The sequence below is a fragment of the Peromyscus californicus genome, unplaced genomic scaffold (genome assembly GCF_007827085.1).
Source record: "Peromyscus californicus insignis strain IS unplaced genomic scaffold, ASM782708v3 Scaffold_5__1_contigs__length_169319896, whole genome shotgun sequence".
Classification (NCBI taxonomy): Eukaryota; Metazoa; Chordata; class Mammalia; order Rodentia; family Cricetidae; genus Peromyscus; species Peromyscus californicus.
This window is the reverse complement of record NW_026294573.1, coordinates 9,970,922-9,988,435: the sequence shown is the minus strand read 5'-3', so window position 1 is coordinate 9,988,435 and position 17,514 is coordinate 9,970,922. Positions and strand designations below refer to the sequence as shown.

The 17,514-nt window shown below is 49.8% G+C and overlaps 1 protein-coding gene across 3 annotated transcripts in view; it reads right to left on the bottom strand.

Annotated features, from left to right (window-relative positions):
• The window catches only part of Ctnnbip1 (catenin beta interacting protein 1), a 109,946-nt gene that overhangs the window by 53,997 nt on the left and 38,435 nt on the right, over window positions 1–17,514 (bottom strand). For all 3 annotated transcript variants that reach the window (XM_052717344.1, XM_052717343.1, XM_052717341.1), the window contains one exon: window positions 5,397–5,534. In XM_052717344.1, coding sequence (XP_052573304.1) covers window positions 5,476–5,534 — 59 coding nt within the window. In that variant the 3' untranslated portion in view covers window positions 5,397–5,475. The remainder of the gene's footprint in view (window positions 1–5,396; window positions 5,535–17,514) is intronic.

The window sequence follows — 17,514 nt, the reverse complement described above, 5'->3', positions numbered from 1 at the left end:
ATAGACAACAACACTTGGCGATGCAGAGCAAGCCAGCACAGGTCTCTTCCTCCAATAAAGGCACCAGTGTCATCACGGGGTCCCACCCTATGACATCATCCCACCCTAATGACTTCTGAAAAGCCCTGTCCAGGTAGCATGGAAATACAAATTTAGGGATTAAGTTTTCAACACATGAACTTCAGGGACCACACTTAATTACAACATGTGTACAAAGGAATAAAAGATATTTGTGAATGTTCACCTTCTCCCACTGGAAGCAAGGCCAGGGAGTGGACACTCTGGGAGGCTCTGGGTCTGTAGTTACTTCCTAGGGCTGTGCAGGGTGGGTGGGGCTCCTACAGGTGTGTAAAAAGAAGTTCCTTCCCCATAGCCTTAGGAAGAGGCCCAGGCAGATGCAGGAAGGTTAGGGTTTGGCTATAGCTGATAGTTCTCCTGACTTCCCTGCCCAGAATGATGGGTCCTGGTAGTTTTCTGGAAAGTATCCAGGTTGTCTAAGTGGAGACAAGACCCTAGCTGATATTAAAAGACACTTGTGAGGGCTGAGAACGTAGCTTAATTAGCAGACTGCTTGCCTAGCATGCATGGCACTGGTTTTATACCCAGCACTGCTGGGTATAAACTCAGCCCATACTTGTAACCCCAATGCTCAGGAAGTTGAGGCTGGAGGATCAGAAATTCAAGGCCATCCTTGAATACATATTGTGAGGCCAGCCTGGGATATATGAGACTCTGTTTTTTTTTTTTTTTTTTTTTTTTCTTCACAGGGTTTCTCTGTGTAGCCCTGGCTGACCTGACCTGGAACTCACTCTGTAGACCAGGCTGACCTCGAATTCAGAGATCCACTTGCCTCTGCCTGAGTGCTGGGATTAAAGGCGTGCACCACCGCCCAGCTTTTTGGTTTTTGTTTTTTTTTTTTAAAGACATTTATTTCACTGACTTCGCCTCCTAAACACCCAGCTGTCTCCCAGAATATCCAATTATTTCAAAGGACAGCATAGGAGTAAATGCTTTCTAAATGGGGCTTCCATGGTTAGTTTGAGCCTAGTTCATCTTGTGGGAAGGGTGCAGGGGGCCTGCTCATAGGACTGGTGGGGGTGTAGGGTGGTGCTGAGGTTCCCTGGGGTCCAGAGCTACCCCATTTAGGAAGTTGGTTCCTGCCTCCATCAACTGGACCAGGTGCCACAGAAAGGAAGGATTTCTCCGACACAAAGGATCCCGTTTAAAGGCCGAGAGCAGCCTGGATGCTCACAGCTGCTACTCACCTACAGGGACAGAGAAACGCTTCATTCTCGACTGTCTCCTACCCTGGGAATGGGAAGCACTTGCCCTCCAGCCCCCCAGCGCCTCCCCCCCCCCCCCCCAGGCTGTCTGCACTCCTCATCTAATCTTTACCCCAGTCCTGCCCTCCAAGCTCATTATCAGCAGCAAGCATCTGCGACCATGAAGACAGATCGTGAGGGTCCTGCTGTGTGGGGCCAGGGGCCCTGGAGACCCTTTCCCTTCAGCTGCTGAGCATCCTGGCTCATTTTAAGCGACCTACTTCCTTTTACAGACTCAGTATGTCAGACAGCTCAAGGTGAATGACTCTCAGCTCCATCCAAGCTCAGCCAGAGGCTGGACCAGGGCCAGCTCGCCCCTCCCTCTGAGCGATTAACTAGATAAACTGCAAGGTTTGCCCTGGGGCTTAGAACCCAGCGAGGGGGTAGAGTCTATACACATCTTTCTTTTTAGCCTGAGTCCCTGAATAGGCGTTTCTTATGTAAGTTTGGTTAACTCAGCTCATCTGTCTCTTTTGCTGTGATGACGGACAAACTCTTTCCAGACAAGGAATTCCAGAGAAGGACAGACCAAGTGGATGTAAGAATAACCACAAGTCACTTCCAGAGGGAAGAGGCTCACTTGTGGGGCGATGAGCCCCAGATCCAATGCTGGGCAGGCATTTTCCTGAGATGAGTCTGACCACAGCATAGGCTGCAGGACTTCAAAATATGTTTTTCAACACAAAGGTGAGTTTTTGTTTTGAAGTAACTGTTTTCTTACCTTGAATTCCTGAATTTAAGTGATTTTCCTGCTTCAGACTCCCGAGTGGCTGGGAATACAGGCCCTCAACTCAAAACCAAGATTCACTGCTGTCTAAAAACCCCAAAGTACTGGGTGTGGTGGCACACACCATTAATCCTAGCACTCAGGAGGCAGAGGCAAGGGCATCTGTGTTTGAGGCCAGTGTGGTCTACATAGGGAGTTCAGGTCATCCAGAGCTACAGTGAGACCCTGTCTAAAAACCAAACCAAACCAAACCAAACCAAAAAACCTCACAGCATCAAGAGTCCAGAGAAATTTTTAAAAAATATATTTATTTTAGATTATGTGCATGTGGATATGTTCATGTGAGGCACTGGATCCCCTGGATCTGCAGTTACCAGCAGTTCACTGATATGGAAGATCACTGACCTCGGTGGGCCATGGGACGAGGATTCAGGATCATACGGAGTATCTCCTTGGTCAGATGAACTCCCCTTTCTGAGGACCATGAGTTAGACAGATGTGGAAACCCTGAGCACTGATACAGGCCAAAAAAATAAGTGGTCTGTTGTTTTTTGAGCCAGAGTTTCACCAGGGCCCAGCTTGGTCTCAAACTTCCTACTCAGTCTAGGATGACCTGGTCCTTCTGGTCCTCCTCTCTCATCAGAGGCTGGAGTGCTAAGATTTCGGGCATGTGCCATCACACCTGCCTCATATGGTGCTGGGTGGCAACTGAGCTACATCCCCAGAACCCCCCAACCCACTTTTGAGACCAGGTTTCACTGTGTGTTTCGGCTGGCTTAAAACTGTCTTTGTAGACCAGGCTGACCTTCAACAGAGATCCACCACCTCTGCCTCCTGAGTGCTGGGATTAAAGATGTGCACTACTACCAAACCCCTCTCTCCTCCTGAGGTATGGTCCCATTTAGTCCAGACTGGCCTGGAACTATCTAGCCAAAGATGACTGTGAACTCCTGATTCTCCCACCTCCACCTTACAAGAGCAGAGACTACAGACAGGTGTGAATATGCCCAGCTCTTTTTTTTTCTTTTCTTTTTTGAGATGGCGTATCACTGTAGCCCAGGCTAACCCAGAACCCACCTCAATCCTCCTGCCTCAGCCTCATGATTATTGGGATTACAGGTATGTGTCACTACAATTGGTTTATATGATGCTGAGGATCAAACCCACGGCTTCAGGCATGCTAAGCACTCCTAACTGAGCTCTGTCCCAGTCCAGGCCACAAACACTTACCAAGCTTCACGCTGCCCTCCCTCCTCCACATCTCCTGAGGAGACCCCAGTAATGCCAACCTTGAGAGAGAAACCAGCTCAGCTCACCCACCAAGCTATGAAAAATCTTTATTGTTTTATTTTTCTCCATTAGATAGACTTTCAGTTGGAATAAGAGGCCACAGGACACTTGCACTTCCTCAGAGGGTGAGCCTGGCCAGTGCTGTAAGAGTGAGCTGAGAACCACTGCTAGGATAGAGCATATGCCACCACCAGGGCTCAGCTCTGAGGGAGTCACAGGAACCAACTGAAGGTGGCGACACCCTACTTTATATAATCTCCCGAGTGAGGGGAGACTGAAGAACCCCATCTCTGCCCAGGAGCTCAGCCACATCTCCAGGCCATGCTGAGTTGGTATTCGAGTGTCTGTATGTGTGTAAACTCACACTGTGCCTACACACACACACACACACACACACACACACACACACACACACACACCACTCCTCTCCAGGAATGATGCCCTCAGGCTCTTGCTAGTTAGGCTGGTATCAGCGTAGCTGATTCTCCACTGTCCTTGCTTCCTGGAACTCAGTGGCCTTGGCCATTGGTCATCTAACAGTGACCATGTGCTGGAGGATACGGGGTCTCAGCTATGACATTCGAATTCTCCTCCTGGAACAAGGCTGGTTGGTAAAAACCCTCCACCGGCAATGAGGTACCCCAGGGCTTGATCTCAAGACATGCTGGCATTGAGCTGTACACTCCCTCACACATGGGAGGCCTAAAGCCCCAAGATGGGAAAAGACGTTTCAGTCATTTACCATTTCTCCAACTCCTAGAAAAGACATGTAGGGGTAGGGTGGGTGAGATGATAACTCAGACCCTCCTCAGGAGTTGCTATAAAATGTGACCCTGAGGGTCAGCCTGTGGGGCCCACTATTGAAGGTCTAGCTGGTCCTCATCGTGGGCATTTCATAAACAAGCCTTGTTACTGTCCCTTCAAGGCTGACATGGAGAGATACTGTGTAGTGGGGACTTGGGCTCAGCTAGAGCACACCTGCTACCCAGGACCTTCTACCCCCAGGCAATGGACCCTGGGGTTCTGGGAGTGAAACTGGGGTATCTGCTTGGGTAAAGACCCTCTTAGGATCTTCAGGATCTGGTGATGCTGAGTCCCAGGGGAGGGAGGAGGGGGGTACGGGCAGCCAGTGCTGCTGTGCTTAGCATGGGCTGGCCAGGGAAAGGGCTGCATAATTCATTCTCACCCCAGGAAACTGGCTGGCTGCCAACTCTCCGAAGTGAGTATATAAATCCTGCCTCCTGGTCACCCCTGAGCTCTGGGCTGCCGGCTCAGGACAACACAACGCTCCTTGGGGACCCTGTTTTCCAGCTCTGGACCCTGCTCTGGGTCCCTGGGGTCCCTTTGCTGGTGGAGGCAGGTGTGGTCGTCAAAGCACAGCAATCTCCAGGTGTACCCTCAGGCCTCAAATACGCAGCAGAATGGAAGTAAGACCATGGCAACGGGAGTCAGGGCTGAGCCAATGGGAAACCAAACCCACATACTGAATGCCAATCAAATTCAAACACAAACCCAATACGTGAAGGCAGCAGCAAGCTCTTTGTGTAATAAATATTGCAAAGCTCATCTGGTTTCTTTCTTTTCTTTTTTCAAGTCAAATCTAACAATCAATATCCCCAAACCCTGTTTTCTGCATCAGAATAGAGGAAGTTGGTGATGTGAGCACAACACCTGCAGCCAATCAAAGAAAAGACCATTTCCCACAAGCCAGCCAATCCCAATCTTTTTCCAGTTTAAGCAGCCAATCGGGCCTCTTCACGTTCCTGAAAAATGACCTAAATAAAGCACCAGAGCTCGGACAGCTTCCGGGGAAGCCAGACACCGAGGCGCAAATTTTTAAAAAAATAAAGAGTCAGAAATAAAAATAAAAGGTTTCCGTTGGTCAAGATTTAAAAATAAAAACGTTTCTTCCTGCAGCCAATCACGAGTCCATCCCTTCAAGCCAACCACAAACCACCACTGGCATCTCCCTGGATGCCAGCCCTGCAGAGTGGCTGGGGTGGGGAGGGTGGGGTGGGGTGAGGGGAGAAAAGGGACGGAGGGAGGTGGTTTGCTACCGCTCAGCTCAACCGGCAGAGGAGCCCCACAGATCTCTCGGCCCTCAGTAGCTTTCAGGGTGTTCCAAGGGGCTTTCAGCTACTGCCTCCGGTCTTCCGTCTCCGACCTGGAAAACGCCATCACCACATCCTCTGCACCTGCGGACCAAGGAACAAGAACTGCTGATGGTTTCTGGTATCAGAACAAGGCAGAACAGCTGTGCTCACCATGGAGCATCCCTTCTCTACCTTCCCACCCCTGGCAAAAGAGTGCAGAGTGCTTCAAAGTGGCTGGGATGTAATTCACTTGGCAGGGTGCTTGTCTTGCACGCAAAACCTCCTGGGTTTAGTCCCTAGCACCACATGAATTGGGTGATGTCACTGATCCCAGTACTGAGGAGGTGAAGGCAAGGGGATCAGAAGTTCATGGTCCTCCTTGGCTACACAGTGAGTTCAGGGCTAGCCTGGGGTACATGACAACCTAAATAAAAGAGGGAAGGAGAAGAGACATGCTTCTAATTAAGTCCATTTCCCCTCTTGTCTTCCTACAGCCAAGCAGGGGACATGGCAGTGACCCCAGCCTGATGTAAGGCTTCAGGGCGTGGTCCAGAGGCTTGTTCAAGGCCACACTGCTAAGACAAGAGACAGGTCTTTGGTCCTGAAGCAGGGCTCTGCTCTGCTCATGTTCCTTATTCTAAGGGCACCACATTAGGTGGGAGGCAAGATTTTCTTGGGAACCTCTACTCTTCAAGTTTAGATCTTGGAGCTGGAGAGACGGCTCAGAGGTTAAGAGCACTTGTTGCTCTTGCAGAGGACCCAGGATCAGTTGTTAGCACCTACATGCTGGCTCACAACCATCTGTAACTCCAGTTCCAGGGGATCTTACACTCTCTTCTGACCTCCATGGACACCACATACATATACACAGGCAAAATGCTCATATACATCAAATAAAATACACACACACACACACACACACACACGTTCTTTTTTTAGACAAAGTTCTTCTGTGCAACACCCCTGGCTGTCCTAGAACTCACTTTGTAGACCAGGCTGGCCTCAAACTCACAGAGATCCATCAGCCTCTACCTCCTGAGTGCTGGGATTAAAGCCATGTGCCACCACTTCCTTTGTCTTGTTTTCCCTAAGACAGGCTCTGACACTTGGCCAGAAGAGGCAAGGGGAGGAGGGAAGGAGCGAGTTGGCGGTGCCTCTCTGTCCTCGCATCCCACACTACCTGTCTGCCCTTTCTAACTGCTGGTCCAGCATTTTGTCCTGAACAGTAACAATCAGGCTGCCTGTGGCCTTTCTGGCATACTTCCCTTCTGCGATATTGGAGGCAATCTCCCTGGAAGAGGCAGATGGGAACAGCAGGAGCAGGAAAGGCCTCCAAGGATTGGGTTGGGTGGGGGTGGGGTGCAATAGGGCCTCTGGCATTTGGACTAGGGTCAACATAGTGTTAGCTATCCTTGTTCACACAAGGGAGTGCTTCCGGCACACCTTGCTGCTTGGAGGAGCCAGGAGGCACCTGAGGTGGTGCTGCAGAAGGGTGGCACATGTGACACATGACATCTGGAAGTCCTGCCTTCACGTCAGCACCTTGGTGCTAAGGCAACTTAATCTATCATCCATCCACCCTGTTTCTGCCTCTGGGATTCTGTACTTATCAGCATTCTTGAAAGGGAGACAAGCCTCCAGAAAGGAGCCCAGATATCTGGCTTCTTGGGAAGAGACACCTTTGCTTGAGAAGCCCTATCCTTTCTGTTTGCTTGGCAACATTCTGTTCTGCTCCAGTCCTGGGACCACGCACCATCGCTGCAGGCAGGATTGTCCTAGCAACCACAGACTCCAGGATTACATCATACTCCACATGGCAGCCGAGCTGGGCACCTAACAGACGCTCATTTCTCCAAGGGCTGCCTCCAGCTTGCTGGGCATGAGCAGGTCGGAGCAAGACTGCCAGTGTTGGCAGAAGATGCTTCTGTGGCAGTGAATGGCGACAGCCCACTCTTCCTCATCTGCCTTGTAGGCTTTCTCGAAGGGACCCTGGGCCTCTGCAGTGAGCTGCAGGCACAAAAATCGCACTGGGTCCCCAGGAGGGAATGGTGACTGTGCAGAGGGAATGGGCCACCGGCTCCTTGGAGAAGCTCAAGCTCTACAGGCTGCTCAGTGGGTACATGCCCTGTACTATGAAGACAGGAACTGTGCTGGCTAGTTTATGTCAACCTGATCCAAGCTGAAGTCATCTGAAAGGAGGGGACCTGTAGATGGAACCAACCATCTTTTTAAATAAGAAACACAGAACCAATGCAAAGAAGAAAGCCAAGAGGTCAGAGCTAAGAGCTAAAACCTTACCCTTCCTCCTGTGGTGGTCCTACCTCTCTGAACCAGAGCTACCCCTGTGTTAAAGTCTTTATATAGAGTTCCTGTTCTGCCTTCTCATTGGTTGTAAACCCAACCATATGACCGCCTCCTCACGGCCTGTCTGTATAGACCTCCAGGTTTTCTATGATTGGTATGGAGATTAAAGGCATGTGTATCCAATAATGGCTGTATCTCTGAACACACAAAGACTTACCGAGCTCTGCCTACCAAGTGCTAGGATTACAAGCGTACGCCACCACTGCCCTGCTTTCCTATGGCTTGCTAATAGCTCTGACCCCCGGGCAACTTTATTTATTAACATACAAATAACATTTTAATACAAATAAAATATCACCATAGGGACCTCAACTGAGAAAATAACCTCCGTAAGATATGGGTGTAGGGCATTTTCTTAAAGTGACTGATGGGGGAGGGTGCAGCCCTGGGCTGGTGGTCCTGGGTTCTACAAGAAAACAGACTGAGCAAGCCATGGGGAGCAAGCCAGTAAGCAGCACTCCTCCATAGCTTCTGCATCAGCTCTTGCCTCCAGGTTCTCGCCTTGTTCCTGCGCTCACTGCTTGTGATGATGAACAGTGACATGGAACTGTGAGGGAAATAAACCCTTTCTTCCTGAGTTGTTTTGGTTATGGTGTTTCAATGACAACAACAGAAACCCTAACTAGGACAATGACCTTCTGAAGGTCACAAGTCACTCTGATAAGTATGTAACAAGACACGTAGAGAAAAAGCTTTGTAAGAGTTTTACCCTCCCACACTGCCAGCTGGCCACGTACTCCCTGAATGGAATCCACAGGCCTCATTTCAGAGCCTCTGCTCTGTTGCCGGGGCTGCAGAAGTCCACAGAGGCTCTGCCCATCCCACACCCTCTCCTGTTTCTAAAAGACTTGATGACCACTGGGACCTTCCTTCCTTTGAAGCCAAAGAGAGGGCAGGCTGAAGTTCCTCCAGAGCATCCTTTGATCTGTCCATATCATTAGTGGACCAGGTACTCATTCAGTTAGAGCCCAAGGATGCTGGTGCTCCCTCTCTTCTCTGGAATTTGGACCAGCAAACAAAAAGGATGGGAGAGCTGCTCAGACTGTCATCATGGCTTGAGCCTACAACTCGGTTCCTGAGCCCGAAGGGGCACGCTGCTCCCTCACAGACCCTCTCTGCTGTCCTGCAATGCCCATCCTCTACCCCCAGGGCAGCTATCTATTTTTTTGTAAGGCTCCACCTTTCCCATTGGTACCTTCTGTCAGAACTTGTGCTCAGCACTTCTGTGCATTGCTTCCCACCAGATGCAGGTGAGCCCAGGCAGGGGGAGCTCCTCAGACACCCCTGAGTCTTCTCCAACAAATTAAACGACAGGAGTAATAAAACCGGACAATTCACCTCACACACACACACACACACACACACACACACACACACACACCACAGATGTAGACCTACTATGAATATACACAAAAATGCTTACAAAGGCTAGCAAAATGACTAGAACAACATATCAAAAGGGATCATATATCCAGACCAAATTATTCTAGGAAAGCAAGGCTGGTTTAACATCTGAAAATCATTTGATGTAATATGGTCTACCAACAGAATAAAGTACAAACCCCATACCATCACCTTACACAGAAAATGAATCTAACAGAATCCAGCATCCCTTCATGACAGAAGATTCACTGAACAGGAAACATGGGAGTTTCCACCCTGATAAAGGGCACCTACAATAACCAAAACTGTCACGATACTGCATGGCTAAAACTCACTCCAGCAAGACAGGAATGAAAGGGTCTGTCTGTTCTCCACACTCTTCCTCAAATTGATTTTTGCTTTGCTTTGGACATTTGAGACAGGGTCTCACGTAGCCCAGACTTGCCTTTGACTGACAGGCCTCTTGCCTCAGCCTCCCCAGTGCTAACATTTCAGGCATGTGCCACCACACCTGGCAGTTCAATCCTGGGCAATTAGGTGAAAATAGATAACTAAATAGCATATACATTAGAGGAAAGGAAGGAAACTATTTCTGTTTGTGGATGTCATAATCTTATAAGTAGAAAATGCTCTGCAATTTCTACTTACTAAAAAGCTATCAACTAGTAAATATGATAAAGTTGTAGGGCATAAGACCAATATGCAAGTCTATTTGCATACACTAGCAATGAACAATCTGAAAATGAAATTAAGAAAATAATTTCATTGATAGTATCATTCAACAATACTACAACACTTAGGAACAATTTTTATTACATTTACTCATTTATTGTGTGGGTGAGAATGTGTGTATGCTACAGTACATATGGAGGTCAGGACAACCTCAGAGGTCCGATCTCTCCTTTGACCACGTGTGGCCTGGAGAAAGAACTCAGGCCTTACACTCTAACCACTCAAAGAAACAAAAAAGTTGAAGTCATCTGGCGGTGGTGGCGCACGCCTTTAATCCCAGCACTTGGAGTCAGAGGCAGGCCGATTCCTGTCAGTTTGAGGCCAGCCGAGTTCCAGGACAGCCAGGGACACACAGAGAAACAAACAACAACAACAAGTTGAAGTCCATTACCCATTCACCATGCCCTTTTCAGTGATGGATTAAATGAATCCAGGGCACAAGAAGGAGGGGTAGATTTCCACTGAGTCACATCTCCAGTTTAACTCAGGCTTCTGGGAGACAGGGTCGAACTATGTAGCTAGCCCAGGTTGGCCTCAAACTCACACTCATATCCCTCTGTCTGCCTCCTGAGTGCTGGGGTTCCAGGCCTGGCCAGCAAGCTCCTTAGAGCAGCTCTGCACCATTCTGGACACACAAGTCCAAGTTCCCAGGAGGAGCTGCTCCACACATGGACAGGACAGGCAGGAGGAGGGACAGACACTAACAGTGATAAGAAGCGGGGGAATCAGAGCTCTCCCTGTACAACCTCATACCCTCTGGCCATTCTGAAACAGTGCCCAGTGTCCCGTTGCTCAGGCAGCTGGGGTCATCTTCAGCATTCTCAGCACCACGACAGTGGGGGTCGATGAAACATGGTCTCAGGAAGCCCAGGCTACCCTGAACTCACTGTGTAGGCAAGGATGACTTTCACCTTCTGACCTCCGACTAGTTCCCAAGTGCTGAGATCACAGGTGTGCATCTCACACCCAGTTTCGTGAGGTACTGGGATCAAGCCAAGACTTCAGGAGTGCTAGGCAAGCAGTCTTCAACTGGATTATGTCCCCAATCCCAGTGATCTGATCTGTTCCCCATGGTGTACATGCGGTCTGACCAGGGACTAGCCTTGTTCTCAGTTATATTAAGAGCACCTGGGCCGGGTGGTGGTGGCGCACACCTTTAATCCCAGCACTCGGGAGGCAGAGGCAGGTGGATCTCTGTGAGTTGAAGGCCGGGGCTACAGAGTGAGATCCAGGAAAGGCGCAAAGCTACACAGAGAAACCTTGTCTCAAAAACAAAAACAAAAACCAAAACAACAATCACCAAAAAAAAAAAAAAAAAAAAAAAAAAAAACAAAGCAAAAAACAAAAACAAAAAAAGAGCACCTGGGAAAGCCCCTTGTTCAAAGACAAGAAGCAGCTGGGTGAACTGGAGGCCCAGGGTCTGGAGCACTTACCTTTAACTACACAGAGCACCTTGTTATTTCTCCTAGAAGGGAAACAACTATCTATCTCTAGTCACAGCACTAAGGAATGCCACACTCAGACAAAGCCTGGACCAATCGGTCTGTGTTACTATGAGAATGGAACCAAGACCCAGGATTAAAAAATACCACCAACGAAGCCCGAGATGCCTTAGGGGAATTCAACAAGGAACTCAAGTTCAACTATCCTCTCTGCCTCTGCCTCCACTACTGTGGCTCACACATCTAGAAAGCAGGGCTGAGGCTCAGCTCTCTGAACAGGGTGGGGCAGGCACCCACTGGTCCTTCCATCCCACGTCCAATGCCAGCTCTGGCCCTTTACTAGAGCTAGTCAAGTGACTGGGGAGAAAAAAATGTCAAACACGCAGAAGCATAGAAACAGGGAAGCTGGCCCTGGCCGGGGGTGGGGGGCAGACAATGGGGTCACTGGTCTGTTTGTGAGCTGGGGATGAATTCACACCAGCAGTGTTAAAAGCAAGGCTCTGTCTCAAGCCAGCACTCACACCCAAACCCGAACACAGCAGGGACAACATGGTTTGTGGAGAAGGCTCCTGAAGGTGGATGAGAATCACTCTTGCTATTTTTCTGTTGTAACTTAAGATAAGCTCTCGATATGTAGCCCAGGCTGACCTTGAACTTGTCTCTTGCAAGCCCCAAAGACCCCACAGACGAGGATGGGCACAGCCCTATGTGGATGGCATTGGGAAAAGGGGGGCTCATACGAGCAACACCAGCCACGCTGGATACCATATGACCTAATTTTGAGCTCCTCAAAGCCCAGCTTCCATGATAGCGTGAGCCCTGGACATAGGGGCCTTGGCTCTACCGTCCTTAGGGTCACTGAAACTATAGCACCCCTTACTGGCATGGTGTCCCAGGACTATTCCAGCTTCAGACATGCTGGGGTCAGGTACTCCTGGAACCTTACACCTACCTAGCCAAAGTACGAGATTAGAGACTGGGACTGGGGAGATGGGCCAATCGGCAACATGCTTGCTAGGCAAGCAGCAGGAGGACATGTGTTCAGATCCTCAGCACCCATGTAAAAATGGGGCCTGGCAAAGTGTGTCTGAAACCTTCGTGCTAGGTTATACAGAGGCATTAAGATCCTTGGGGCTCAATGACCAGCCAGTCTTGCTACTTGGTAAACTCAGAGACTCTGAAAAAAAAAAGGAGGAAGGCTGACAATATGCCAACTTAAATTGAATCCCTAGAGCCTTGTAAAGGCACAGAATGTGTGCATCTGTAATCCCAGCATGCCTATGTGAGACAGGAGGCAGAGCCAGGAAAACTGCCCAGAAGCTGTGGCCAGCTTGCCTGGAGTGTGAAGCCCAGCAGAGCCAACTAGAGAACCCTGCCCAAGCAAAGTGGGGAAAGAACAGTCCTGGAAGTTCTCCTCTGACCTCCACATGCAGGGTGGCATGTCCACAAGCACTTGAGCATGCACACACACGTGATTAGCAGCCTGTTGGGGCTGAGAGGTGGCTCAGCGGTTAATACTTGTTGCTCTTGCAGAGGACCCAGGTTTGGTTCCCAGCACTTGGTGGCTCACAACTGTTTGTAACTCTAGTTCCAGGGGATCCAATGCCCTCTTCAGACCTCTGTGGACATCAGGCATCCATATGGGGCATAGATATAGATGCAGGCAAAACATTCACACACATAAAATAAAATCAATTTTTTTGTATCAGTCTGAAAAGTTAAAAAATTGCAACCCTAAGGCTGTAGAGACTCCCAAATTCCCAAGGTTAATAGAGGAAATCCCCTTTGTGAGTCATCACCAACGTAGGGCACTTTGATTAAGTGCCTCTAAATCCCCAGGGAGCACCCCTGCTGAGCCTTGTGAGCTCCAAGCTCAGTGAGACATCTTTAGCACACATGGCGCCAGCTCATGATGGAGCAAGCAGCCCAGGCATACAGTGCAACTCCATGCTCTAGCCCTTCCCTGACTCCCTGGCTTGGGTACAGCACCTCTCCATGCCATGAGCTCATTATCTTCAATGTCAGCAAGCCCAATTCTGCCTCAGTTACCAGCTCTGGGAAATCGCTGTCTGGAAAAAAACAAGTCCCAAAGGGCCACCGAAGGGAAGAACTTCTGAGGGGAACAAGGCTGGTACTCCTCCTGCACTGGGCTTTCTCCCACATACACCAACACCCACTGGGCAGCATGTGCTGTTTTTAGCATCCCAAGGCTACGAGCCAGGTGTTCTATACACCTCCGCTTTGAAACCCCAAAGCTCCCAGGGGATGCTTTTTACCCAAGGTAGCAGTACCACATTTGGGTTGCTATGGGAACAGTGGGTTCTGATTCACCAAGGGCTTAGCAGCAGGAGCAGACTAGGATCTGTGGTGCCAACTGGGCTCCAACAGCCAGAGATGGCATAGGTGGATTCGGAGAACAGGCCAAGGAGGGTACAGCAGACAACCACAGGCCCTTCCCAGGACTCTGCTGTTGCAGTGGGTCCCAGTAGCAAGACTTGGCATCTTGGACCTGGACCTGACCCTAACTCTGACTCCCTGGGTATCCAGGGAAGTTCTAGCACACTCAACCTAAGTTCATTTGTCTGCAAAATATGGTAAGCGGCAGCACCTATGCCATCTCTAACACACTAGGAATAATTTTTAGGGACAATTGTAGTGTCAAATTCCAGCTGCATTCCCTGAGGCCCCTGCACCCATCCCTACCCTCCCACCCCACTGAACTTGCAAAACATGTGTGCATGTACGTACACACACACACACACACACACACACACACACACACACACACACACACACACGACCTTTACAGTTTCCTTTCCCAGGCGAGATGTTCATTGCCCTCATTCAAATTTTTCCAATCTCTCCCCCAAATGTAAGCTCTTCCAGACCAGAGAATTTGTTTATGTACCAGAAGGTGTCCTAGTTGGCTTCACCTGTCAACTTGACATAGCTTACAGTCACCCCAGAAGGGAGTCTCAATAGAAGGATTGCCCAGATCAGACTGGCCTATGGGCATGCCTCTGGGAGACTGTTTTTGTTGGGTTTTTTGTTTTTGGTTTTGTTTTTGGTTTGGCTTTTTTGAGACACTGTTTCTCTTTGTAGTTTTGGTGCCTGTCCTGGATCTCACTCTGTAGACCAGGCTGGCCTTGAACTCACAGAGATCTGCCTGGCTCTATCTCCCAAATGCTGGGATTAAAGGTGTGCGCCACCACTGCCTGGCCCTGTATTTTATTGTTAATTGATCTAGGAGAGCCCAGCCCACTGTGGGAGGCATCATTCCCTAGGCAGGTAGCCCTGAGCTGTAGAAGAAAGCTAGCTGAGTATAAGCCAGCTTGTGAGTCAGCAAGCATGGTTTTTGCCGTGCTTCCTTGGCTGTGAGTGAATTCCTCGGTTAGAAGTGATGCTGTGTGCAATAACGAGCGGGCCTTGAGTTCCTGCTTGGCATCCCTCGACAGTGGACTGATCTGTAAGATGAAATAAATCCTCTCCTAAGATGCCTTTGGTAAGAATGTCTACACAGCAACAGAATGAAACTAAAGGACGGAATGTGGGAGGTGACATGGGCCTGTCTCCCAGGGCTCAGGGGTGGTCAGGGTCTCACTAAAGACCTTGCATAGTCTCAACGTAGACTCTGGGCATCAGGACCGCCTTGGAGCTGTTCCCTTGTTGTTGCTTCTTTAGTTCCGTCCACCTCTTCACCATGACAGTTAGTTGATACCTCATCCCAGGCTATCCTGGAACTCCTGAGCTCAGGTGACCCTCAGCCTCCATAGTAGCTAGACAATAGACCAACACCATCATATATACTAGCTGTTTAAAATGCGGCATCCTGCCGGGCGGTGGTGGCGCACGCCTTTAATCCCAGCACTCGGGAGGCAGAGCCAGGCGGATCTCTGTGAGTTCGAGGCCAGCCTGGACTACCAAGTGAGTTCCAGGAAAGGCGCAAAGCTACACAGAGAAACCCTGTCTCGAAAAACAAAAAACAAAAAACAAAAACAAAAAAAAAACAAATAAAATGCGGCATCCTAGGTACATCTGGTAGTCACTGTGATTCACTGAATCTAGGGAAGAGCACAGGGTCCTCTATGTAGCACAGGCTGGCATCAGCTGCTGAGTGCTAGGACTACAGGTACGCCACACCACACCCTACTTTGTCTAAAATGCAGATTACCAGGCTCTTCTGGTGGGTACTGTGATTCACTGGGGCTGAGGACAGGCCTGCAGCCTGTGTTCTAGCTTCCTGGGTGGGCTCCATTCCCAGTCAGTCCCACATGGAAATCTGTACATGTACTCTATTGTCTGTCCTTCATGGAGAACAAGGCTGTCACCGGACACCATGCTGAGCTTATAGGAATGAGAGGCTAATGTGACTGGAACTGTCCAACTGCTAGGCAGAGTGGCCCTCCGTTTCCCTCCCAGGACAGGGACCCACCTCTTAGCTCGGTGTTGGGAAATCCGAGTCATGCCAGGGGCTTTAATGTCTTCCAAGCATTTGTTGTGGGCTTTAAGAAACAGAACCACATGCTGGGTAAAAGTGGTCCTTCGGAAGCCAGAGCTGGGATGCTAAGCCTGCCTGTATCTCAGCACATTCTTCACTCTTCTTTTGGGTTCCTTTTCTTTCTCAGTACATGAGTTACCAACTGTATCCCTGTGGAGGTCTGTACGATGCACGTGACTTCTGGCTCAACTCTGTTACTGGGTTACAGGTAATTCTCACAGAAGTGTTGATTAAAGTTAGAGGCTGAGCTTCCTGTCCCAGATGAACTCTCCCTGGGCTGACTCTAATTTCAGCACTGACTGTTTTCACCTGGGGCCTCTAGAAGGCGCCTTGAAGGAGCCTCACAGGCCTGGGGAGAGGAGATCCAGAAACCACAGAGGAGGGTCAGCAGGGGCGGTTACAGAGAAGCTGCTGCCCACAGGGAGGAGTCGCTCGGAGCTGCTCAGCCTCCATGAGGCTTTAGTTTATGCAGGACTCCAACAAACAGCTACTCTGGGTCTGAATGTGTGGCGTGAACAAAGCACAGATCCTCTCTCCACAGACTCCTGATACTGTGTGACAACAGACTCAGAAAGCAAAGGCTGGCATGGGGCTCTGGGAGCCAGAGCCGGGTACCAGCTGACCCTGGGAGGGGGGCGGGAGGGCACGTGAAGGAAGAGAGAGAACAGGCTGAAGGGTGCTGGGGAGGATTCCAGAGAACGAACACACTGGGTGGAGAAATGGAAAAGAAGCTCATGTGGCACCCTCGGCCTCAGGGGCACTTTAAGGGTCAAGGGGAGTAGCTGCAGAACTGGGTCACTCCCAAAGTGCCTAGTTCCCGCTCGCTTCCCCACAACACAGCTACTGTAGTAACTTCTCAGCTTAACCACGAGACCAAGGGAACTATTTTTTTTTTTTTTTTTTTAAATTCGGAGCTGAGGACCAAACCCAGGGCCTTTCGCTTTGCTAGGCAATCACTCCACCACTGAGCTAAATCCCCAACCTCCCAAGGGACCTATTTTAGGCTCTCTGGTAGCACCCTGAACCAGGTGCCTCTGTTTCTTCAGGGGAGAGACAGCAGGCCTGAAAAAGCCCTTTCCTGGAAGTCCCTTGGAGAAGGTCGAGTCAGACAGAAGCCGTGACAGGCCCAGCGAGCCAATGTGACAACCAGTAGCTCCCAAAGGCAGAACAGGCATGTCCCCCAGAATTCCGTAGGCAGAGAAAGAACAAGAAGGTTCCTTGTCAAAATGAGCCATGTCCGCCCTGGGACACTGGACAGGGCCCACCCAAGGCACAGCACAAGAGTAACAATTCTGCCAGGTATGGTGGCACTCAGTGGTAATCCCAGTGCTCGAGAGGCTGAGGCAGACCATAAGTTCAAGGCCAACATATGCTATACATTCAAAAACCAAAACAAGCCACATAAAAACATCTCTAGGGGGTGAGAGAGATGGCTCAGTGGTTAGGAGAACGGACTGCTCTTCTGTAGGACCTGGGTTCAAGTCCCAGCACCCACATGTCGGCTTAACACTCCCTCACATAAAATAATAATGAAAAAAAAATCACAACTCTGGTTGGGGGCTGGAGAGATGGCTCAGTAGTTAAGAACACCCACGTGGTTAAGGCCAAGTTCAGTTCCAGCACCAATGCTGGGTGACTCACAACTACCTGTGACTCCAGCTCC